The 26,615-nt window shown below is 44.4% G+C and overlaps 1 protein-coding gene across 5 annotated transcripts in view; it reads right to left on the bottom strand.

Annotated features, from left to right (window-relative positions):
- Positions 1-22,932, bottom strand: part of ASAP2 (ArfGAP with SH3 domain, ankyrin repeat and PH domain 2) — a 217,701-nt gene extending 194,769 nt beyond the window's left edge. Inside the window, exon 1 of one of the 5 annotated variants that reach the window (XM_037812568.1) lies at positions 22,323-22,932. In XM_037812568.1, coding sequence (XP_037668496.1) covers positions 22,323-22,448 — 126 coding nt within the window. In that variant the 5' untranslated portion in view covers positions 22,449-22,932. The remainder of the gene's footprint in view (positions 1-22,322) is intronic. The other 4 variants (XM_037812566.1, XM_037812569.1, XM_037812567.1 and 1 more) reach the window with 4 other exon arrangements.
- Between the last annotated feature and the right edge of the window lie 3,683 nt (positions 22,933-26,615).

Raw genomic sequence — 26,615 nt, 5'->3', positions numbered from 1 at the left:
TAGGGTGATGGGTTAGTGGTAAGCTGGCTTCTCAGTTCCTTCACTACCTGATGGACTCTACAAAGTCCCAAGAAAAAACCAGCCTGTGTTGGAACTGTCACATGGACACTGGTCACAATCACCAAAACCAAAATCGCCCGTGGGGGTTGAGCTCTCAGCCCACCTGGACACTCGTACAATTTCAAAGCCTTATCTCTGAATCTGTCTAATGCGGAACCACTGTAGTCCCACTGAGTAAAGAAAATAAGGAGCACAGCTTAGCAATGTTCACTCTACCTAGTAGGTAGTAATTTAGAAATATAAAGGTAATTCTTGGAGATGGATACAGAACAAAACCACAGCTAAGAATATGTCCAACCCTGGAATTCCTTCCTCCAGGCAGCAAGGCAATCTCAGCTCCTGCACACGGTCACAGTGACAGTTCCTAAATGGATCGAGTCATTCAAGCATGCTCCTACCTTTTTTAGGGCTCTACATTCAGTAATTCAACTTTTAAAACCACTACCCTCTAAGAATTGTCCCTTCCCCACAGGCAGAGAAACAAAATTTCTGTGAACCAGTAAGACCAGAGAGCCCAGGAACACCACGTTTCACTCCCTGCACTCTAAGCTGTATTTATTCGACAAACATTTATCAAGCATGTATTACATGCCAGGCACAATTCTGGGAGCTGGGGACCCAACTTTGAATAAAACAGTCAAAAATCCCTACCCCCATGAAGTTTATGAGCTAATCGGGGAGGGGTGGTAAAAATAAATCAGAAATACAACAAATAAGTGAATTACGTAATATGCTAGGAGATGATATGTGCTGGGGGAGGAGAGGAGAACAGGGTCAAGGGAGCTGGGAGTAGGAGCAGGAGGCAGTTGCAATTTAAACAGGTAATAAGTGAAGGCCTTTTAAGAAGGTGACATTTGAAAGAAGTAAGGGAGTGAGTCATGTGGTTATCTGGGAGAAGAGTGGACCATTCCAGACAAACGGAACCACCAATACAAAGGCTCTGAAGCAGAAACACACCTGATGAGATGAGGACAGCAAGGAGGCAGTGTGGCTGGAGCACAATTAGCAAGGGAGAATTTACATCACAGTAGCCAAGGCAGGATCTTGTAGTTTATGGAAAGGACTTGGGCTTTTACTTAAGAAAAATGAGGATTCAAACACTAGCAGCATTAATTCCTTCAGGGTGCATACTCCATGCCAGGTCCTGCGATAACTGTCAGGGAAGCAAGCAAACAAGACAGGTCTCTGCACTCAAAAAGGTCCCAGTCTAATGAAGAGACAAGTAAACGACTGATGACAGTGCGTCGTGGTAATGGCTTGCCACCACAGAGGCGTGTGTGGGGCTCTGTGCAGCAGAGGACCGTCTGAACCTTGCAGGACAGGCAGAGATAATAAAATGAAGGAAGTGACTTTATAAGCACAGGACAACATGTGTAAAGGGCCATGACGGGGGAAACGCAGCATGCTGAACGTGGCTGAGACAAGGAGGACGAATGGGGGAGAGTTAAGAGATGGGGCTGGAAAGACAGGCTGGGGCCAGATCCCTAAGGGCTTTGTGGGTGCAAAGTCCAGTCATTATCCAAAAGAGGATGAGTTTTAAGTTCGAAAGTTAAAGGCCAAATCCTTGTTTTCGGAAAACCACTAAGACAGCAGTTGTGCTGGTTTGTACCTATTATGCCCCCCACAAAAGCCATGTTCTCTGATGCAATCCTGTGGGGGCAGACTTAACAGTCTTTTGATTAGGGTGGGACCTTTCGATTAGGTTGTTTCCATGGAGATGTGACCCACCCAATTGTAGGTGAGACCTTTTAATTAGATTATTTCCATGGAGGTGTGGCCATGCCCATGCTAGGTGAGTCTTTATTAGTTCACTGGACTCCTTTAAGAGAGCTCACGCAGAGAAGGAACTCAGGGAAGATGAGAGAGACATTTTGGAGAGAAGCTAAGATATGTAATCCAGAGTTTGCCCTGGAGAAGCTAAGAGCCAACACAGACCCAGACGCTTGGAGACGCAGACAGAAGGACATTTGGAGATGCTAAGCTAGGAGACTGAAGCCCCAAGTTTGCCCTGGAGTAGTTAAGTGAGAACCCACAGATGCTTAAAGAGAAGACCACTGGGATCAGAACCTGAAAGCAATGAAAACTGGGAGCAAAGGACCAGGAGACAGCAGCCATGTGCCTCTTCCCAGCTAAGAGGTTCCAGGCACCATGAGCCTTTCTTCAGTGAAGGTATCCTCTTGTTGATGCCTTAGTTTAGACCCTTTCATGGCCTTAGAACTGTAAATTTGTAACCTAATAAATCCCCTTTATAAAAGCCAATCCTTTTCTGGTATTTTGCAAAAGGGCAGCTTTAACAATCTGGACAGAACAGCAGTGAAGGCAGGGAGCTCAGCTGAGAAGCTACTGAGTAATCCAGCTGATAAATGACAGGAGCATGAATTTCAGCCCAGGAATGGAGAGAAGGAGTCAGATCAAGGAAGATTAAAGCAGTGCAATAATCTACAGGATCAGGTAACCAACTGGAGGCAAACCATGTTGCCTTATACACACCACCGCACGAAGCGGGCACCGGGCCAAACAGTGGGAAACAACAACTGAGACTGGGCTGGGTGCAGCCTCCTTAATTCTTACCTGCAGCAAGAAAGGGCAAGGCTGCTAGAAGATGGAACTAAAACCAACTGTCCCCTTTATCCCAAGGGTGCAAGCAAGATGTGTAAGTGAGGCAAGTCTCCAAGGGAATGTCCAGCCCCAGGCATACGGGTTCAGAGCAGCAGAATGCACAGGGGGTTCTAGAATGCACATGCTGGGGACACACAAACAACCAGCAGACAGGCAGGCCCACCGCTCCAGGGAAGTCTCTGAGCGAGAAACAGAGCTCCCAGACTGGCCCGAGCTAGCAGAGGCATGGCAGGGGTGTGCACCCAGGCATCTGAACAGAGGTAGTGGTGGAGACAAGGCTCCGGAAGAAGGCAGCTTTATAATGCGCATGACTATCACACATTGGCATTTCACTAAGCAGGAAGCAGCTATTGTTCATGACTCGAACCCAAGCCTGTTTGACAACTATAAGCACATTAAAACTGGGATTCAAAATGAGACGTCACTTGATATAAGTCCTACAGCAAGTTCCTCTTGACTCGGGAGAGAGTAGAGCTCAGAGAGAGAAAGGCAGAATGGGATACAGAGCCTGAAAACCAAGTCAGGAGTCAAAAGGAAAACAGATCCTGGCTAGAGGGAGAGGAAGGCAGGATTCACACCAGGAAACTCTTCCAACAGTGAGAAATGCCTAACCACTGCTCTTCCCACCCATCCGTCCTGCTGCCGGGAGGCGGAAATTCCTCTTGCCCTGATCAGCGTAAGAAGAAAAAGGAAGGAAGTGGCAAAGGGAAAGTGACCATCATGAAACCACAAACCGAACCAACCTTCCAGGAAATCAGCAGGTGTCTGCGCAGTCAGGAGGCCAGATGTGGAGCTGCCCCCCAACCATGTGGAAAAGCCAAAAGCCTCCCTCACACACCTCAACCCCCAGGCCACCCAAGACCCCTTAAGCCCATGCCTGCAGGGCCGATCACCGCCCCGCATCTGGGCTTGGCTGTAGTTAAAGGGGCTGCTGCTCCCTGCATCACTGCTCTCATCAAAACCCTCATAAATCCTGTCTGACAGGCTTCTTCAGTGATTAGAAAACGCAGACATTTTCCTCACAACCTTCCCTCAAAAAAGGAAGAAATGTCCTCTCCTTCCCCATACCTGCCCCGTTCCCAGCCAGCGATGGAAAACAAAGTCATCACCACCAAGGAGCTCAGGAGATGGTGAGGACTATATTTAGCAACTTGGTTCTCAGCAGAACCCAGGTCCACGTGCAGAAGCTGCCCTGCTTCCTTCCCTCCCTCCTCCCTCCACACCTCCTCCCCTCATCCTGCTGGCTGAATCCACCCAGGAAAAGCTTCTGGCAATCTAGCTGTAGACTGTCCTCTCGGAAATCAGCCACGGCACCATCTTTTTCCTTGCTAGCTCCAGTGACTTCCCGGCCCTGGGCTCGGCCCTGGGTTCCTGCAGGACTTCTGCATGGAAAGCCAGATGCACCGGGTCCCCGGCTGCACCATTCAGCCCTGGGACCCAGGCCCACGGTGGTGGGCTTGCTCACTGCAGCTCCAGTCCTCTGGATCCTATAAGTCATCTCACTGGCCTGATAAGACCCAAGCAACGAGCCTTGTTCACTCCAGCAGTCTGTTATGATGGACTTGGTGTTCCCATAGCAACTGCCTCTGTATCTTACTGCAATCATCAAGCCATACTGCAATTATCTGTTTACGTATCTATTTACTCTGTGAAACCGTGAACTCCTAGAAATTCAAGATTCGCTTTATTCACGTTAGTAAAATCCCAGTGCCTGAACAGGCAGACCTTCAATGAAAGATGTAGAATAAGCAAACACAATAATCTTTTCTTGCCGAAATCATGAAACTATTCTCAACCAATACCTTCCTTACCTCTTAGAGCAAGGCTTTTACCCCTCCTTGCTCCACACACACTCATTTCTATTCCAGCCCACAATGACAACTGCCAGAACCACAGAAATCAGCAATCAATCCAAGCCCACCAACAGCCCCAACACCATCTTCCAGTGCCACTGCCTCTCCCCCAATCTAGGGGTGAAACTTGGGGGTGGGGTACAGTTCTCCAGGGCTGTGCACTTCCTTAGCCTTCTCTGGGCTATGTGCCACCACCAACCCGTTATCTTCAGGTACTTTGTCCCCTCCCTAAATTTATTCAACAAATATCCCTGAGTGGTCTTTTGTGTGCCAGGTCCTGTGCACCAGACTGCCTAAGGCCCACGTATCCTTCCAGGTCCAACAAAGGTTCAGGCTCCTGCAGAAATCCCCCCACTTCCATGCTGGCCACAATGGCCCCTCCCTCCGCTGGCTCCTCCCCAGTCAAAAGATGACTCAAGAACAGCTATAAGCTGAGCTTCTCCCACCAGGAAGGAAGCACACGAAGCAGGGAGGTCCAATCTCGTAACTCCTCTGTATCCTACCCAGTGCTCAGCTCAGTGCTGGACTGAAGAGTTGGTGTTCAGGTGCAGGTAAATCAATACGCAGGGAGACCCTCTCTCAGGGGGTACAGAAAACAGAGGGAGGGCTCACCCCTACAGCGGCCACTGAACACAGCCTGGCCCAGCTGCCAGCACCCGAGTGACAGCAAAACACATCATGAAAGCAACAAACAACAAAGCCACCATGCACAGGCTCCAGCACAGGCCCACTGACCCCAAACCAACTCTGCTGCTATAACCCTCCATCTTCAAATTTGGATGGCTCTTTGTCCCTGTATCCGGGGTGGGGGGGGGGGGATGACACAATTTTGAAAAGGAAAAAACAGCTTTCCTTCCAACATACTGTCCCTCCTTGTCTTCATCCCCCAAAATCTGTACCAAAACTCCCAAGTGTCCAACTTTCCACCTTCAGTCTTCAAAAGGAGCATTACTGCATCATAAGAAGGCAATCAAGGCCTTTAGCAAAAAGCCGAAGAAGCTCCCTCCAGGCAGTGCCACACACCAGAAGATGCAGTCTTCCACCAATAGTGTGTAGCCCCACGAGCAGCTTTTGGAACTGCTAGAAATGTCACTGAAATTCAGCAGGAAGGAGACCTATCAATACACAATTCTGATGATAAAATTCCAGTTATGTAGCACTACTTAAGAAAAATATCATTCATAACTTCTTTGTTAACTGAGCAGCATAAATTTACATACATTAGGTATCAACAGAAATAATTTGCATTTGGGTGGGTCAGTTCATAACCACATTCTGTTGTCCGTTGGGATTCTGAGAAATTCAAGCTTCGAATGGCACCATCACTTCTCATCTGTTTATGTGACAACCAGATGGAAAGAAACCATTTATTCATATGTCACAGACAAACTCTGTTCAGGAGGAAAGGTAGTTTACTTTGTCAAGCAAAAAAAATTTTTTTAAAAGAATACATTATCTATCAGCCCCCATATGGGTTCAATTTCTCTCTAGCCACCCAATCACCCTTCCCCAAAAACAGATCAAAATATAGCAACCAAAAGAAATCAGAAAATTTTAAAATAGGAAATAAGTTTATAGACAGAGTGGATACCATTCAGCTACCTTCTAAAAATCCCTACTTTTCTTAAGGGTAACCAAGTGGGTGGGTAGAATATAAAAAAAGAAATATGCACTGTAACTATAATACTCACTATGACAGAAGATATAGACATTTTTAACACTGAAGGAAAATATAATTCTCTCAAAAGGATGTTTTATTGCAATGATAAATAATTCAAGATTACTGACTTCTCCAAGGTTAAATGATCAAAAAGTATCTCTTAACAAAGATATATCATGAGTTCTGCTTTCACTAAAATGTCAGTTCTGAAAACCTTGTATTAAACGCTTCACCCCCATTGCATTTAGATTATAATCATACCCACACTCATAATGTTTTCTAGGCTCTACTCCCCAATCTAGCCGCCATTATCTGGTTATTATGAATAAGCAGCATCTTTCCCTGAACAGCTAATACTACTAGTATTAACAGTAACAGGTACTATTTGCTGTCTTCTGATGTAATGTACAAATATTTCTAAATTATCTGTCCCTCTAGTCATTTATAAAGAGAGCAATACCCAACAGACAAGGCATATATAATACTCTAAATCCTTTTTAAAATAAAGAGACTGGATAACAAAGTGTCTAAGCACACTGAATCTTTGCATGTGCATATATACTCAAATATTATACCCAACACATTAAAGGAAGTATTGACAGAATGATTATTAGGCACCCTCTAGTTACTTTGATCGTTCTGGTTAACAGAAAGATCACTGGACAAGAGTTGTAAGATCCAGGTTGGGTCTCAGGGCTGCCACTTACTAAATATCTTATTTATGAAGTCATTAAACTCTGGGAGGCCATTTCCTCAGCTGTCAAATGTGCCTTAGGACCTGTCCCATCCAAAAAGTGTTTTGAAAATAGTCAAGCATAAATAAAAATACTTAAGTTAAAAAAATTTTAAAGCTTAATTTTATTAAAAAAAAAAAAAAAAGAGCTCCTGCTTTCAGTAGTTTGCAATTTGGTTACAGGAACTAGGAGCACAAATGCAGGAAACAGGATCACGATGTAAATGGTGCACTTCTGGTTTGGAGGAGATTAATCACTAAATGGAATTTCAGGAGGGCCTCAGGCTTCGAGCACTGCAGAACATGATGGTGTCCAGTCCCAAGGCCCTCCCTTCATGGAGTGTGAGCTCTTATTGTTTGGGGCTGAAGGCTGCAGAAGAGACTAAGTGCCCTAAAAATTTAGGACATGGAGATTAAGAAGGCCACTAGCAATCAGCAAAAACTACTTAGCCACAACAGAGCTAGCAGAGAACCTGAAAGGCAAGAGGGCAGAAGGGAGGGGATCCAGGTCAGAAGGAAATTATGCCACCCGACAGTGGCCTGGCACAGGACTCCTCCCACGAGGCAACCAAGGAGAGCAACCTAACTTGGTCCAAAAGGCAACTCCCCTCACCCCTGAGGGCTGGGATGACCCCTGGGCTCTACCGCCAATCATCCGGCTCCGGCTCCACCCTCACCAGGTCCGGGGTGGACACTCATCCCCCTCTAGCAGCAGGGAGAAGGCACCAACTCCTTAACCATGGAGTCTGGCCTGCAGTCTCTCTCCAGAGACCAGGAGACAACAGAAAGAGAACATGCCAGGCCAGGGGAGCACAGCTCTTACAGAATGCTGATGGTTTTTGTGCATGGGCGGTGGGGCTGCTTTTTCCAGGCTCCTTTGTGACCTGCTCCCCGACTCCTTGACAGGTCCCTGGGGCCAACAGCCCAGGTCTTAAGAGGAAGACAAGAAGGAAAGGAGTCAAACAGGACCGTCCTTCCTAGGGCAGTCAGGGAGGACCTTCTGGCAGGGGACCCGAGTTCAGAACACGAAAACTTCAGCCCCAGCCTTACTCCACCCACCTCCCCGTGATTACTAATGTCCAGCCACAGGCTGGCCTTGCAAACAGCTGGAAGGTGCTTTCGAAGTTGTTATTGGATATTCTCAGATCAAGAAATGAGGCAAAAGGCACTTGGGGGGGAAAAAGCACAAAGTGGTGGTAAGAGACCTGCGCTGAGTCCTGCGTGGCATCCAGGAAATGATTCTGCTCTCTTCAAAATATATTTTGGTAATTACTCTGTATATGTACATTTAATGTGTCTTATAAAAAACAAACAGGTATTGAATGAAAGAATTAATAGTTGATCTTACCTTTGTTTTTAAATAGCAGGTTCCTTAAAGGTAAGACAAGTTTCTATTTTTCACATTTTTAAATTACAAGGTTCACTTCTGTTATGCGACATTCTCTACATACAAGGCCAGCTGCCAGGGAACAAATGCACAACCTTCTGAGCCCCAATGGCACACAGGCACTGAGAGTGAGATGCCCATCCGTGAGCAAGCACACAGCGAGGAGCCTCTGCTCCTAGGCCCTGCATGGTGTCACCTGCTCCCTGAAGCTCTCCCCTGTAGAATCACTGGTTATCCTTCAGGTGCTATACACATCTGACAATGAAGGAAGGAAGGGAAGGCCTGGGCAAATCAGCCAACCATAGAAGGTGGCCAAAAGCGTACGACGGATCTGACAAATAAGTAGGTACCACATAACTACCTGCAAGATGTCCCTCCCTTTTTATTCCCAAAGCCCCACTAACCACTTTCCCAGGCAAATACCTGCCTAATGGTCTCCCTGCATCCAGTCTTCCCCCCTCCATTATTCTCACCATGCTCCCGATGCTAGATCAGTCTTCCTTATGAACGGCTCTGCTCATCTCACTCCCCAGCTCAAAAGCCTTTGGTATTTCCCCACAGCCTGCTGAATCACATCCCAACTGGCATCGTAAACCCTCCATAAGCCAGCTCTGATGCACTGGTAACATGGTTTCACTTATGACCTCGAAGCAAAATGAGGACCAAAGAGGCAAAGGTACTTGCTCTCATTCAATATACATTTCTAAGGTAGGGAAGGCTGCTTCCACAGGAGGAAGTATGTGGTCACTACAGCAGGCAGCGAGGTTTAGAGCGGAGGCGTAGGTGGTACGTGCACTGCCAGACTGACTCAATTCAAGGTTCCCTACAAGCCAAATATTCTGTTCCAGGTTGGGAAAGACTATCTACTCACACTAAGTGCTCTAAACCAGGAGTGAGCAAACTTTCCCGTAAAGTGCAGATAGTAAGTACTTTAGGTTTTGCAGGCCACATACAGTCTCTGTTGCATCATTTTCAGGTTTTTATTTTTTTTCTTTCACAACTCTTAAAATCCAAAAACACCACTTTTAGGTTACATTTTTTTAGCATGCAAAACAAGGATGTGGGCTGTGTAGTCTTCTGACCCCTGCCTGACCAAACAAGGCCACTCGGAGTTCCCTGAACCCAACCCTGTTCCAACTTACACACGTTCATTCAAGCTATACCTCCTTTGTCCTTCTCTGATGAGATTCCCCTTCTACAGAAGAGTGTAAGCACTGCAGAGGGAAAGTGAGCATATTATCCCAGCAAACAGGGAGCACTTCTAGCTTTTGCAAATGACACCACACCTCACAGCTGCAGAACTCTTGATGCTTTGGAACATAACACATCCCAGGTTTGTCCTAATGTTGAACTGATGGATGGATGCATGGATGGATGAACAGATGGTCCAACAGATGGATAAAAGGGGATTAAAGGAGTCAGAGAGTACCAGCTCTAAGAATTCAGAGAAGGAAGTGGTTCTGATGGACTGGGGATGTCAGGGAAAGTTTTTACAGAAAAAAGGACACGATTAACACATTTTTCCATGAAGAAATTAGATATTAATGGGAATGCTTTATTGCATAGAGATTTCAATCATTCTTATAAGATTTTCCTTTTTGTCTAACTGCTTCAATGATGTGATAGCCTTGGTTTTGCAAATGAAAACTAATTTATTTCCAAACATACATTAAGCCTTTGGAAGGAAAATGTATAAAACCACAAAATCAAAAGAACACCACCTGGACCTTCACATTCAACAAACGTTTTCTGAGAACCTACTACGCAATAGGTACCATGCTGGGCTCTTGAAGATTAAAAGACAAGGATACTTGATCCTTACCCCAGGCATACTCAGTCTGGGGGATGGTTGGACCAATATGGAAACTAGTAAGTGCAAAGGGAGGAAACCTTGGATTTTGAAGATCCCTGACCCCAGAAGGGATGTGCCAGGATACCCGGGGTCAAGCAGGAAACCACACGGTTAACACCGGTCTCCTAACCTACAGTTCTCTCCCCTCCTACTCATGAACAGCAGAGATCTAGGGCCAAGAACCATCCTCACATAAGTCTACATGTCCCAGAAACAGATTTCTACTTTACTCCATTCAGCCATGGCCCAGGAGTAGGAAAAGGACCCACACTCTGGGCTGGTCTGATTCTTCTCTCTCCCCCTCCCTTCCACCGACCTCAGCAGCTGAGCACTAGGTCCCAGTTGTCTTTTCTGAGAGCCTAAAAATGACATGACCCTGACCCATAAAGAAACAAACTGAGCTTCATAGCAGCTACTTTCCTCTTATAACAAGGGTCTTCTTTGCTTATTTCCAGGTTCTAACGCATGCCCTATGGTAGTCGGCTTCAATTAGTCACACTAATGGTACATTTTCCTTTGGAAAAACAATATCCAGTATCTGAAGCCCTCATTTGCTGACACCACTCCTCCCTACTTCAAACCTGACCCTAACAGTGTCAGAACCCTTTGGCAGCTGATGGTATACTAGGGGCAGGAATAAAGCCCTGAATGCTATGTATCAGGCCTTGCTGGCCAAGCGTACAAACGCTTGTGGGATCCAAAGAGGTTCATAAATTAAAAGAGCCAATGAAACAGAAGCCCTTAAGATATTTCATATTAGCTAGAACAAAAGCAATTCTGTTATAAGATCAATCTAACCTCCTTTACTTTGCTCTGACCATAAGGAACAAAACTGTGCACTTAAAAAAATTAAGCTCCTTCCAACACTGCTACAGAAAATAATAAATCATGTTTAAAAGATTGAACAATAAGCCCAGTTCTGGAAAACCAAAAGGAGGCAGCATCCTAGGAATGGAGGCCAACTGTAAATGTCATCTGCCAAGAGCAGCTCAGGAATGAGACCTGAGAGATGCAGGAAGGTCTCTCTGCCTAAAATCCCAAATTGAAGCTTCCCTTGAGTCGCCCTTGGGTGGAACATACTCTTTTGAAAAGAAAACCCAGGGTCCTCAGTGTCTGGAAATTATACAGACGGAATGAAGGCCAGAAAGAGCCCAAAGGAAAAATAGTAGGGGGAGGGGATGAGGATTTTAAGCTTTCGCCAGTGCCTGGATTGCAGCATAAAAGGAGCTGGTACTGGCCCCAGGAAGGCACAGAACCAGGAGGGTGGAGAATGAAGAGAAGGGAGATGGGAAAAGGGAGAGAGCCATTCTGCCTACATCACAATTTTTACTGTGGGCTATCCCCACTGGCAAACAGATGCAGCAGTACCTCTTCCATACCGAAAGCTTACGACCTGGCAAGCTACAACTGACGCAAACAAAAGCTGCAAGTTGTGACAGCCCAATGGCTCAAGTAGTAGTAAGCACACTTCATTCCAATCTGCCAAAAAAGCAAAACAAACAAGAGAATTTACAAGGTGAGAAGAAAGCCAGGGCTACAAGTGATTAGATTTTGTGAAGTGAGTCGTCTCCCATGGTGAACATATCAAGATGATGCTTATAAAAAGAAATAACCAAAAAACAGCCACAACGACCAGCAAAAACAGTGTGTTTGTTAGGGCTTTGCTTCTGCAGAGAACACACAGGGCCTGACTCTTAAATGGCAGTAAATGTCCCACATGACTACAGAATGCCCAGGCCAAGTGAGTCAAGTACACGAAACCTATTTACCAATGCAAGTGACGTCTCCACTAACTTGCTTTGCATCTACAGACCAAGTAGGCAAATCATTCAATTTTCTCACTATACTCAGAGCCAAATGAAAAGTAACAAAATAAAACAAATTAAAGAGCAGGGATTTCAGCTGCACAAAAAATTGTTTTCTTAATACCAGTCAGTCATCTAATAAAGTTATTGAGTCCCTATTCTGTGCCACCCATTGGGCACTGAAAGATAATTATGAACTGACCCAGCAATTAGGCAAAATAAATAAATAAAAGGCACCCAGATTGATAAGGAAGAAATAAAACTCTATCTGCAAATGACATGATCTTATATATAGAAAATCCTAAGGAATCCACATACACACATACACAAAAAGAACTATTAGAGCTTATTAATAAATTTATTCAGGAAGTGTGAGGATACAAGTTCAATATACAAAAATTAACTGCACTTCTATACATGAGCAATGAACAATCCAAAAATGAAAATACAAAAATCCCATTTACAATAGCATCAAAAAAGAGTAATATACTTAGAAATGCAAGACTTGTACACTGAAAACAAAGAAGACCTAAATAAATGGAAAATATCACATATTCATGGATTGAAAGACTTAATATTGTTAAGATGGTAATGCTCCTAAAATTAATCTACAAATCCAACACAATCACCATTAAATCTTGCCAGTTAGCATTTATGCAGAAATTGACAAACTGATCCTAAAATGTGCACAGAAGTGCAAGGAACCAAGAACAGTCAAAACAATCTTGGAAGAGAATAATGAACTTGGAGGACTCACACTTCCTGACTTCAAATTTACCAAAAAGCTACAGTAATCAAGACTGTATGACATTAGCATAAGAAAAAACATATAGATCAATGGAATAGAATTAAAACCCCAGAAATAAAGCCACATATCTGGTAAACTGATTTTCTCAAGAGTGTCAAGAAAATCAATAGGGGAAACAACATTATTTTCAATAAATGGTGCTGGGAAAACTGTATATCCACACGCAAAAGAATGAATTTTGACCCCTACCTCAAAACATATACAAAAATTTACTCAAAATAGATCAAAGACCTAAATGTAAGAGTTAAAACTATAAAATTCTCAGGAAAAAAACATAAGTGTACCTCTTTGTGATCTTATACTGGACAATAGTTTCTTAGATAGGACACTAAAAGCACAAGCAACCAAATGAAAAACAGATATTCTATACTTCATGAAACTTTAAAACTGTGCTTCAAAGGACACCATCAAGAAAATGAGAAGATAACCCACAAAATGGGAGAAAACATCTGTAAATCACATATCTGATAAGGGTCTAGTATCCAGAATATGTAAAGAACCCTTACAACTCAACAACAAAAAGACAAATAACCCAATTACAAAATGGGCAATGGATTTGGAAGATATTTCTTCAAAGAAGACATAGAAAAGCCCAATAAGCACATGAAAAGGTGCTCAACATCATTAGTCCTTAGAGAAAAGGAAACTAAAACCACAAGGAGATACCACTTCACACCCACTAGTTGGCCATAATTGAAAAAATAGACAATAACAAGCGTTGTCCAGAATGTGGAGAAACTGGAATCCTTATACACTCCTGGTGTGAATATGAAGTGATACAGCTACTTTGGAAAAGACTCTGGTAGTTCCTCAAAAAGTTAAACACAGTTACCATATAACCCAGCAATTCCACTCCCAGGTATATACCCAAGAGAAATAAAAACATGTCCACACAAAAACATATACAAGAATGTTCATAGCCGCATTATTCGTAATAGCCAAAAAGTGGAAACAAGCCAAATGCCCATCAAACTGATGAACGGATAAACACATATGGCATATGCATACAGTGGAGTATTATTCAGCAATAAAAGGAATGAGGTATGGAATCATGTGACAACATGGATGAACACTGAAAACATTACGCAGGGTGAAAGAAGTCAGACACAAAAGGACATGTTTTAATATTCCATTTATATGAAATGTTTAGAAAAGACAAATCCATAGAGACAGGAAGTAGATTAGAGAGATTAGCGATTGCCAGAGAAGGGGAGGGGGGAGGACAGTGACTGCTAACGGGTACTGGGTTTCTTTTTAGAATGATGAAAATGTTCCGGAATTGGATAGAAGTAATAGCTGCATAACTTTGTAAACATACAGAAAACCACTTAATTGTACATTTTATAATCTTGAATTTCATGGTATATAAATTAAATCCCAATTTTTTTAAAAAAAAAGTAAACAACACAAGTTGCTCAAGGAGCCACAGAAAGGTTTAAAAAACAATTCAACTTGAAGACATAATTCTGCACCTACACTTTCTCTTCAGGACTCCAAATCAGCCACTCCTTGCTGATTTTTATTCCTACCACTTATTCTGCAGCCTTTTCAAACTCAGTATACCTGACACAAAGAACCAAAGGATTCTCAGGCCAGGGAGGGACATCAGAGATCATTTACTAGTCCAGACTCCTCATTCTAGAGACCAAAATGTTCAGGGAAATGAATTGCCCAAGGTCACAGCAAGGTGGGAACCAAATGAGAACTAGAACTTATCTCCTGTAACTCCTTGGCTAGTATTATTTCCACTCCACCACAAAAATACAACCAACTTCCCTGTGCAAATGGGCAATCACTGCTATCTAATCTGATCATTGCAATCTATTCTAATCTCAGAAAAGGGAGCACATCTTCCAATAATGACAACTCTGGCTCTTCCAAAACCTAGGGAAAAGCTGTTGGGTCCTTGATACAAGAAAACTAATACTTAAAGCTCAACAGTTCAAGTTATTTTATGACTGCAAAACCCTGTGCTAATTAATGCAATCTGTTTTCACCAGAAGCAAACCACAAGGAGGATATAATCAAAAGACCACAGCATGCAACAAAGACTGCAAAAATACTGCTTGTGGGTGAGAAAGGAGACTTTAACTATGTGCCCAGTGGAATTCCAGCTCCAAGGCCAACCACCATATTTACTCCAGAGATGTTTAGGGAAGAGAATTTTTAAATGGAGAAATGGAAGAGGTAGAACTTATTTTCACCTCTAGACTCTAAAAGTATGCCAAGAAAAAAGTAGAGAAGATCAAAAAAAGAAGGGAGCAAGAAGAGGCAGATGAAGCATGTTGCAGACAGTGGGAAACACAATGTTAAGAGCTGGGAAGGTCCTAGAATTCACCTCATCTCCAACTCTCCATTTTACAAATGAAGCAACTGACCAGTGCAATGACCTGCCCAAGGCCCTACAGCCAGCTACTAACAGATTGGGACTATAATGGGAATAAACACAGAACAAGGCCTTCATGCTTCCCCTTCCTTTCTCAACATCTCCCCCAAGTCTCCTAACTGGCAACACGATAATGACTCCTCTCCACCCAAGTCCGCCCAAACATGCCCCACCCATGATCCATCCTTCAGTGGCCACCTCTCAAAACACAGATTTGCTGGCGCAGAGACAATAACCCTGAATCTGATCGCTGCTCTTGGGTCCTTCACACACAGCCCTGACAGGGTTCTCAGTCCTTAGCTCCGGGGGCGGGGAGGGAGCAAAGCTATCCTTTTAACTCACTCCATGGTTGTTAAGGTCAATAAACACCTCTGATGCCAAGTACTTCCCCAGGGGGTAGTTTAAGTGTCTGATGACCCTTCCTAGGCCATCATACTTGTCAGCAGAGGCAGCCCAGGTCAGGGTCTCAACTACAGGACTCACAATTGCTGAAGATCAACAATTATCAGCCTGAATGTAAGAACCCCACAGAAACACCCCAGGAGGAATCTTCTTCACAGGCAATAAGGAGCCCGGCAGGAGACTGTGAGGAGTAAGAAGCTGAAGACCATCAGGGCTAAGATAGCCAGGGCTAGGAGGCTGGGGTTCCTGATTCTATCAGCTGCTGCTGGTGAGACCTGGAGCAAGTTATTTAACCTGTCTAAGCCTCAGTTTCTTCAGCAATAAAAGAGATAACAAATGGACCTACCTCATAGGATTCTTGAGAGGACTAAACACTCAATTTAAAAAACAGCAAAGTGCTTAGCTCAGAATTAAGGCTCAATGAAATATCAGCTGTGGTGGTGATGGTGGTGATTATTTAAAAAAAAAAAACTCTTATAAAATGTGATTTCCTCTAGGAAGCTAGGAAAGGAGGCCCCCCCAATCCTGATCACCTGGCTGGAATCCTGAACAATGAGGGAATTCATCATTAGAGCAAATGGTTTAGGCCAATTTTACTGACAGCATCTGTATACAAAATTGTGTTGGCAAAGCCATCTTCAGCATCCAGGGGAAAGATGGCCTTATCAATAACTCCATTAGTGAGGCAGGGCACCTGCCAAGGGGCAACAGCACCCCCTGGGTACCTGGCTCTGCAGGGCTGGGCACTGAAGCACAGCAGAGCAAAGAGGAACAAGTTCTGTAGCAACAAGGACAGATGAGGCAGAGAGGAAACAAGAGTAGCAGCAAAGATTTACCAGAAACACCCCTCAAGAAATGCAATAGATGTGACTTACTAAAGCTGACAGCAAGCAAGAGATCACGCTGGGTGCAGAGGAATGGGCAGGAAGGGCCTTCCTTTTCTGTCACAGATTCTACAGAAGCAGCTGGCTGCCAAAAGAACTAGCAGACTCGGTCACAACGTTTGAGCACGAACCCTGGCTCTATCACTTACCAACTGTGATCTGGGTAAACAGGCTTGAATACCTCCATGGGCCTCAGTGTCCTCAATTTGTAAAACAGAGGTAACAGTATCTACCTTATAGGGTTTGTTTGTTTTTAATAATTGAGCGGGTTAATTGTTAATATCTGTAAAGAACTTAAAGTGTGCCTGGCATACAGAGTGTCCAACAAATGTTAGAAAGAAAAGACAAGGGGCTAAAAAACAAACATATAAACACGACGGTGTCTGCCGTAACACTTCAACTATGCTCTGGATATTCCAAACAAATTCGTGCAACAATGGCATCATTTCAAATACACAGCCTCACCAAAAACAAAGCAGACTGCAAAGCCTCCCTGAAAGCCCTGGGTGCCCATAAATCCATCGCTCCTCAACCAAGCTTGCTCTCCAGAGTCAAGGGCAGTGAATGAGATGTTAAAAAAGCAAGAAAGTTAAAAATAGGAGAACTGGCCTGCAGAGGCAGCCCAAGCCCAGCCCAGGGTCTTAACCACAGGACTCACAGGATACAATTCCCAGCTCTGCTGCACTCTAGGGCAGGCATCCCCACATGAATTAACTTAGGAAACCATATGAAGAACTGCCAAGTCCTGACCTTGAAAAAAAAATAACACAGTGTGTCATTAATGTCAAACATCTTCACCCAGCCCCAGCAGCTCTTCAAAATATCTTTACTACTTCAAAGTATAACACTTCTGCCAATAAGCTGATAACCCCAGCATAAGGTGTAACTTTTCTCAACTACTGACTCTTAGAACGGATTCATGACAAGACAAGTTAATAATGATGAAACTTGTTTAAATGGCATTGTTAAAACAATTAGCTAAAAGAATCTTACCATCAAGCCTGGAATTCTTAAACTGAATTCAAAGGGCCCATGAAGTTGGATGAGAACAAAGAATTACATCCATATTTCCAATTTCTAATCCAAATTTAGCATTTTCTTTAATTATGAATGCAAGCACCTCACCAGGATAGTATTAGCAACAGAAATAAAAGATATATTCACATCACATTACAGTTGTTGGAAATCTCAAAATATTGTTTATGCTCATCAGTACATCAAAATATATTTAAGCAAGACATGTAAGGACAAAAATTGTATATCACTTATAAAAGATGACTAGAAGGAGCAAATCTGCTGAGATAGGGGCGGGGGAGGCATGTAACTTTATTTCACAAAACTCCCCAAGTGATTCTAATGTGCAGCCAGCGTTGATGACAGTCTACATTAGTGCTTCTCAAACTTTATTGTACACACAAAACACCTGGGGATGTTATTAACATGCAGATTCTGATTCAGTGGATCTGGGGTGGCATCTGAAAGTCTACTTCTCTAACAAGCTCCCAGGTGATGCCAAAGCTGCCAGTCAGTGGACTGTTCTCTGAGTTGCAAGGTCTGAAACAGCGCTGTCCAGTGGAACTTTCTGTGATGATGAAACTGTTCTAAACCTACACTGTCCATTACAGTAGTCCCTAGCCACGTGTGGTTTATGAGCACTTGAAATATGGCTAGTGCAGCCGGGAAACGCCTTTTTTGATCTTAGCGGCAACCATATTGGACAGTAGAGATCTAGAATGTATATGCTCCATGAGGAAAGAAACAGCGCCTAGAAATGGAAGGTTTAAGAGGAGAATCAAGGAATATTCCAAATTCTTGGCCTCAGCAGCCCTCTGCAGACTGGGAGGCTGTGAAAATCCCACCGCAGAGGCCTAGTTGGCTGCCACCTCAGGCATCTACAAACAGTTACCTAAGGCAGGCAAGCAAGGAAGACCATGTTGAGTCACCGTAGTGACCTAAGTGACTAAAGCATGTGGTAACCCACAGAGGACTACCCTGACTTCAACTTACACGTCATCATAAAAGGTCCTCCCTAACCACGGCCCCTGGGAGACCTGACCTCATCCATCCCTGTGCATCCACCAAATTCTGTACATTCTTCCAGTCACAGCCCTCACAACATTTTATTGCATTGACTTGTTTACAGGTTGTTTGTCTGTCACCCTAGATGGTAGTTCTTTCAAGGAGAACTTATTTCTCTTGGAATAAGAACTAATCCCATCACCTAGCAAATGCCTAGCCAACGAAGGACAAAATAAATCCCGGACAAGGTCCAGTGACAGGGCCTGGAACCCACAAGGAGTTAACATGAGAACTTTTAGTGTTAATCACAAGAAAGAGAGAATTTGAATTCAATAGAGGGAAAAATCCCATAATAAGAAAATGGTAGCCCCTCCTTAAATGACTCAAAATTTTCCAGATACATAAATCCAGATTTCAAAATACAGTATAAAAAGGTGGTCCTATCTGACCCATAGAAGATCACCTGTGAAAACACTAGTACAATGGACAAGAAGGTGATGTCCTCCTGACAAGAGAGCCTCAAGCTGTTAGTCTGGGATTTGGGGGAGCTGTTTTTCAAACAAGTCACAAAAGGCTAAAATTCAGATTCATGTTCTTGCCTGGAAAGCACGTAGGCCTGGTTCCCACTGTAACTGTTGGGAGGTGGATCTGGCCCCAAGGACAGCAGGGCCCCTGGGAGTCTGTGCAACCAGATGTTCAGTCTGCCCCTGAAGTTAGAACCCTCCACTTGTGACAACAATGAGATTTCCAAGGTAACCAGGGGACAACATAGTAGAAAATTATGGCCCCGAAAGGAAGTAGATTAAATTTTAACACATCGAATCTATTTTTAAAACTATACGTCTGACAATGCCAAATAAGCAAGGCAGAGTGGATGGCACTATAAAGAAGGGTCTAACTAAAGGCATGAATATTCCAAGAATGTATACGATATTTCCCTATTTTGAGAATATTTCAACGTGCCCAGAGGCTCAAAGAAAAAAAAAAGAGCTCACTTTTCAGACTTAGGCCACAACTGCGTAATTTTTTCCATTATTTCCAAAAACACAAGGCAGACTCCAGTTGTGGCATCAGACTTTGCTAACTTTGCTAAAACCGTGCAAAATAATTATGTCACCCAGAGAAGGTGCTCTTCACCACATGAAAATTTAAAAACCCATCTATGCTCTCACCTATCAACCTGCCAAGACAACAAACTGGTTAAAAACTACGGATGGGTTAATAGAAATCTAGTAATTTTCATTCACTCGCTCATTCAACCATTCATCCATTTCCCCCTGTAACCTCCATGTAAATATCATCCTATGCTCATGCAAAATAATGATTCTCTGGTCTAAAGACCCTCACTGGATTCCATGGATTAATCAGAATATAATCTGCTAAACAGCACTGACTAGACCAGTCATCGGTCAGGTGTTGAGCTGTGTTTCCCATGCATTATCTCACTGAACCCTCACTACAACCCTCTGAAGTAGACAGGAATTGTGATCCTAAATTTAAAGCTTTCCTAAATTAAAGGAAAATGAGCAACTTCGGGTATCTCACCCAAATTCACACAACTGGCACGCGGCCCAGTCTGAACCTGAACCCAATGTATCTGATAAAGGAGTAATTTAGAGAATTCAGCATTGCTAAAGTAACAGGAAGCAGCCGAGTTTCTGAGAGCCAAGTTCAAATTCCAGCCCTCCCACTTACTAGCTCTATAACCTTGAACAAATTACTTAACCTCTCTGAGCCCCAATTTCCTCATCTATAAAGCAGGGATGAAGAACAAATACAACAGAAGTAAGGACCATGGTACACAGTGGGGACTAAAAAGCTACTACTAATAGTATTCTAGCTACAGATGTAGAAATAAAAATAGTACATTTCAATTGTAAAACAATATTTAGCAGCTATAACCTACTTTAGAAGTAATAGGCTCACAAAGGTTAATCAGTTTTAAATTAGTTTACTAATTTCATTATTCATTTATTTAACCATAGGACCAAGAGCTTGCAAATCTTAAATTTATTTTATTTCTGTTAGATGAATAACTTTATGTTACAATACCTCCCCCCCCATGTCTCGTCTCAGTGAGACAGACCTGAATTCATTTTGATGTTTCTATTTTTGAGATTTTAACCAATTCTTATGCTTAGATGGCCACACTTTAATAAAATGACCAGAAGCGGTATTTTTTTTTTAATCTGCTCAGTAACCGGGCTCTAAGGTAATCCCCCAGACATCATACAAATAGAGCTTTGAAATTAAACACTGTAAACTAAAAGTAATCAGAGAAAGGGTATGCCAATTTTAATAGCAATTCCTGTTTGCCTGGCTTTCCAACATCTGCCAGTGTTAACAATATTTAACTGACAATCTGCACTGGGGAAAAGAAACAGAACTTTAAACACAACCAAGCTTTTTTTAAGGCATCCTGTACAAAGCTTCCCTCCCTTAAGAAATATTTGGCTACCTTTCTAGCTCCAATCACTCCATCAACATTATTAATGGTGTATTTTCAAAACATCATAATTTTCTTCTTGTTTTCAACCACCATTTCTGAAAAAAATCTTCATACTCCCAACCCCACCCCTCATTTAAAAGCATCATTTTTTAGCCTTGCTGATAAAAACAGAACTAAGTGATCTGGGAATCACAGACCTCAGGACAAAAGACTTACATGCAGCTCACCTCTACCAAAAAAATAAATAAATACATAAATAAATAAATAGGAGGAGAGAGGAGAGCGGGAAAATGTCCTAGCTATGTTTACAGCATTAAGACTGAACCTGTTGCTTCTGATTAACTCTATTATTAATTGTCTGCATCTACCAAGAAAAAAATTTTCCTTTAAAGAAAGTCATACTGGATTTTTTCCAGGTAACTCCTAACTGCAGATGCTTTGTTCAAGCAGACAAAAATATTAATGCACTGCTTAATTTAAAGCTCTCTGGTGACCTCCCCTCACTCTCTCTAACTCGGTAGTTTTCTTCTACAATTCGGTAGTTTTCTTCAACAACACCCAATTTTAATTCAATATTGCCATATTTGTGGCTTGTAACAAGTGACCCAGTATGAATCAAAGTGCTAGGCACTTCACACGCGTCGTCTCTAATCCTCAAAACCACCCTGGAAAGGCCTGGTGACTTTGCACCTTGCAAGCACTTTTCTAAAATCAGGCCTCTTCCAGATGGATGGAGAAGTGAGGCCTTCAGGGGTTCAAGCAGGTAAGACACAGGTAACCAGTGAGCGGCGACGAAGGACCTTCGGTTCTAAACGCGCTGGTTCTCCACACGCCCGGCCTGAATGACTCTACATGGGGGCAGTGTAGAATCCGGTCAGGCCTTCCCGGCTCAGGCAGGCACCCTTTTCTCCGAGCAGCCAGTGCTCGCCCTCGACGGCCCAGGCTGCGGCGGTTCCGTGGCCCCGAGAGTCCGGGGAAGGTCGGGGGAGGCGACCCCGCTCACCCGCCCATACAGACTCTGGGGTCAGAGTGGGCCGGACCGGGGGGCAGGGGGGCACGACACCGCCAGGGAAACGAGGGAAGGGACATTCTGTCGTGTAAAAAACGGCCAAAAGGTAAACCATCCACCATCTCCTACGACCAACCTACACCGGGAACAAAGAGCTTCTGTTTCAGGCAGGATTAACCCTGCCGTTTCTGGATTTGGAAGAAAAAGAAACTTTTCCCCCGGATGCGGGAGAGGAGGGGAAACAGGGGAAAGGCGCCAAAGGCCCGGGAATCGCGGGCAGCAGGGAGGGCGCCCGCGGCGGAGAAAGCGCAAGTCCCCGCGGGGCGCAGGCTGGGCGGGAGCCGCTACCTGTGGGCCCCGCGCAGCGCCCCCGAGGCCCGGCCCCGCCGCGCTCACCTCCTCGATGGCCGCCACCGTGTTCCGGCACTGGGCAGTGCGGGTGGTGAAGCTGGAGGCGGTGGGAGCCTTGTAGTCCTCATGGGTCTCGGCCACGAATTCCGACACGGAGATCTGGTCCGGCATCGCCTCAGCGCGGGGAAGCCGGCGGCCGGGAGCGGGAGAGCCGCCGCCGCCGCCTCAGCCGCCGCGGGCACCGACCGCACAGACGCCGCCGCCGCCGCCGCCGCCGCCGCCGCGCCCGCAGCCCCTTCCCGGCCCGGGCGGACAAAGGGAAGCCGGCCGGGGCAGCTCGCCGCGGGAGCCGGGCGCCGGCAGGAGGGCGCAGGTCCGCCGCCCGCGGGGCCGGGAGGACGCAGCCCGGCGGGCGGGAAAGGTGGCGACGCGCGCGCAGCTCCGCGCGGCTCGACCCTGGCCCGGGTCTGCGCCGCCGCGGCCGAGGGCTCCCGCACGACCTCCGCCGCCGCCCCGCTGCCCCTTCCTCTCCCGAGCAAGCCCCCGAGGCGGGCGCGCAGAGCCGGGCGGGAACTACCCGCCACCCAGCCTCGGGTACCGAGCGGCTCCTGCGGAGAGGGGGCGGGTCCGGGGCGGGGGCGGCGGCCGGGCCGGCGCGGGGCGGGGCGGGCGGCGGGAGGGCCGGGCCTCCAATCCGCGCTCTCGCCGCCGCCGGGAAGCTAATCCTGCGGGGAGGCAGGCGCGCGTCCCTCGGCCGCCGAGGAACAGCCCCGGCCGGCGCCGCCGCGCGCTGCATTGTCTGGGCGCTCGGGCGTTCCACGCCAGAATTCAAGGGTGCGCCCTCCTCCCCACCCACCCCCCCAGCCAGGGTCGAGGCGCGGGATCCGCCACCCCCCGCCACCACTCCCTGGGTCGAAGTCCATTCCCCAGGCCCCTCCTCCTGGCTCCTGGGGCCGTCAGGGTGTGTGCAGGTTGTGCTCGGACACCCCCGGACCGAGCCACAGTCAACCCCGCTGCGGCCCAACCCCACGCTGGGTTGGAACCTGCCTTCGGTTCCCCACCTCCACCACGGGGAATGCCCGTCCAGGCCAAGAAGAAAGTATGAGGAGCTCGCCCGAACAGGAGGATGTGCTCCACCCTCGTGCACACACCGTAACAGCTCCCTCTCGCTCTGCTCCCCTCCCCCGGCAATACCCCCCGGACAGTTTGGGGTCCGGCAATAACAATAATAAATTGCCACATAGTGAATGTTTAAGTGCTTTACATATAGTTACTTAAAGCTCAGAACGTTGTGAGCTAAAGAGATGATTATGTGTTTTATATAGAATATGATTTGCCCAAGGGTACCCAGTAAATGACAGAATGTGGATTCAAACCCATTTCTCTTCGACTCCGAAGTGGGAGTTCCGCTAGTCAACTTGCGGGTCATGTTTCCGAAGGTTGTGCAAGTATAGCTAGTTATCAGGTAGTTGTAAATAGTTTGGGGGTACTAGACCACCGGGGGAAGAAAACTGAACTCACTGAAATGTGTATTCCTGTAGAAAGTGGAGGAAACAGAGGGAATGTCTGAGAGAATGTGGAGAATGGGCTTTTTGACGGGTTTCAGAGACAATGTGCAACAGTTGCAGATCAGTCTCAAAGTGGTCTAGTAAGGAGTTGGAATCATTACAGATATTCATGTACTGCTCTCAAGGAAATTCTCATAGTTGTTCTTAAAAATCCAGAAGCTCTGAAGACACCTAAAATCACACCCTATTGCTCTGTACCAGGCGTGCAGCATGGTTTTTGTAGCTGCCAGCAATCAACCAAGAGAAGCTTTACAAAAACCTTTTGTGAATCTGAAAAGGAGGAAGTGCAAGAGACATTGGAAATTCAGTAAGTCAGACAAAGCAGTCTCCTGATATTGCAGGACAGTGGGCCCGTCAATCTTTTTTAAGCGTCCATGTAAGAATTTGCTATATGAGGTGGAAGCTTGGGTCAGACATTATGTATGGCCTTTGGTATTTTCGTAGCATTGCATGTGAAATTTAGGTTTTTAAAATAGCTGTATTAGTGGATAGCTTTAATCATTGCACTAGGCAGTAAAATCACAAGTTTTAAAACAGTACATAGCTCTGCTGCTATCTTCCCTTAATTTTTTTTTTTTCTCACCCTTATGGTGTCTTGGGGGGGTTCCTCTTTTTGCAACTTGGGACAATTCAAGTCCAATATATATTATTTATATTAATACGTCCTCTCCTGTATCAGGCAGTTTCTATTCCTTCCTATGTAGTTTTCCAGCTACAGTCTTTTCGTTCTCCTTTGTCACTGGAGAATATCCTGGATAACTTTTCTAGTCTCGATTTTTAGAGGACTAGTATCAGGCTGTGGGGGATTTAAGAAAAGAAAGTAATGTTTTTCCTTGGTGTCTAGTAAAGCATTAACCAGACTAATTAAGACTACATCTACAAGGGCACACAAGGTTAAGCTCACTGTTCTGTTCTGTCTTTATAAGCAGCTCCTGTTCCTATTTTTTTTTTGTAGTTTAGCATAATTTTCCAGTTACAGGATCTTTAGTAGCCTCAAAAATAAAATTGCAAAGCTGCATTGCATTATGCAAATGGGTGAGAAGGCTGGTAGAAAACAAGTAAGTCATTACCACTGGTGGTATAAAAAGAACATGAGATTGGTAGAACCCTAAAGCATTTAATTCCTCCAACTATCCCCTAGAAATCTCAGTAAAACTTGCCCAGTGCAAAAGCCCAGAATTAAAGCAAGACCCAAGAAAAACATAACTAATGCCTTGCTGAGATTAATATCACAAGAATGAGTCACTTCCAACAAATAATAGTAAAATTAAAGTTGGACGTGGCTCAAGAAAACATTAGATACACATATACACACAAGCATTTTCTTAAATGCATCAATAGGAGTATGCTGGTACCGTCATTATAGGCCTATATGTTCTTATCCAGAATTTTAAAACTTTAGAAAGCACTGAAAATCTAAAGTTTTTAAGGTAACTCTTTCAGTGGTAAAATCGACCCAAAATGAACTGGCATAAGGTTATATATAGTCTTTTATTTATCCCACTTCATGTGAATATTTATGTTTTGCAGCATAATATAAAGGTGTTTGATTATGGAGAATCACCCCAGACCCCACAGTGTGTGCTTCCAAATGTATAGTATATGCACTGTATTACCTTTCTAAAATCTGAAAAATTCTGAATTCCACAGACATCTGGCCCTAGGAGTTTAAGATAAGAGATTTTAAGTCTGTATTATTAAAAAAAAAAAAAAAGGAAAGACACACAACACACTGTGTTAAAGTTTTGCCATTTCAAGGGATGGAAAAAGAAACCATCCTCTCAAAAATGAAATGTTTTCAGCAGCCCAGAGATTGGTCAACAACTCATCTTCCAAAGGAGTTTTCTGCCTCCTGTAGTTCATAAGAACCTGAGATTTTTCACTTTCAGATCAAGATGTAAAATATGTTCTTAACTCTGAAATTTGCTCAGGGGTTGGCTGGTTTAATACAAGATTTATCCAGTTCACTTGCTATTAATCTGTAAATGATTATTCTTGGAATGAACATACTTGTGCCTTAAGAGAACTATGGCATGCTTTTACCAAAAGTAGTCCCCAAATACCTAGGTCCCTACCTGAGATTCTATAAAAGATGCACTCACTAAGTTTTGTCTTTCAGAAACTTAAACCCACTACAGTGTTCCCATGCCAGACGGGTCCTGGAACACAGAGGCAACTTTCTCTTTGGGATCAACTATCAGATGCAGCTCCGTTCCCCATAATGTCGACACCCTCTTTCAATATGAACAAGTTAGGGTGCTCACTGCCTAGACACCCCTGAAGATGGAGAAAGAGATTAAGTGAGAGGAGAGGGTAGCAACAAACAAGATAAGATTTAACAAAAGTCTATGAATACTGAAACTTATATATATATATATAATTATATATATTTTTTTTAATTTATTTTATTGAGATATATTCACATACCACGCAGTCATTCAAAACAAATCGTACATTCGATTGTTCACAGTACCATTACATAATTGTGTATTCATCACCAAAATCAATCCCTGACACCTTCATTACCACACACACAAAAATAACAAGAATAATAATTAAAGTGAAAAAGAGCAATTAAAGTGAAAAAGAGCAATTAAAGTAAAAAAGAACACTGGGTGCCTTTGTTTGTTTGTTTGTTTGTTTGTTTCCCCCATTTTTCTATTCATCCATTCATAAACTAAACAAAGGGGAGTGTGGTCCATATGGCTTTCCCAATCACATTGTCACCCCCCTCATAAGATGCATTTTTATACAATCGTCTTCAAGATTC

This window comes from Choloepus didactylus, chromosome 20 (assembly GCF_015220235.1).
Source record: "Choloepus didactylus isolate mChoDid1 chromosome 20, mChoDid1.pri, whole genome shotgun sequence".
In the NCBI taxonomy this organism is placed as follows: domain Eukaryota; kingdom Metazoa; phylum Chordata; class Mammalia; order Pilosa; family Megalonychidae; genus Choloepus; species Choloepus didactylus.
The sequence above is the reverse complement of the archived record's forward strand: the minus strand, read 5'-3'. Positions and strand labels throughout refer to the sequence as shown.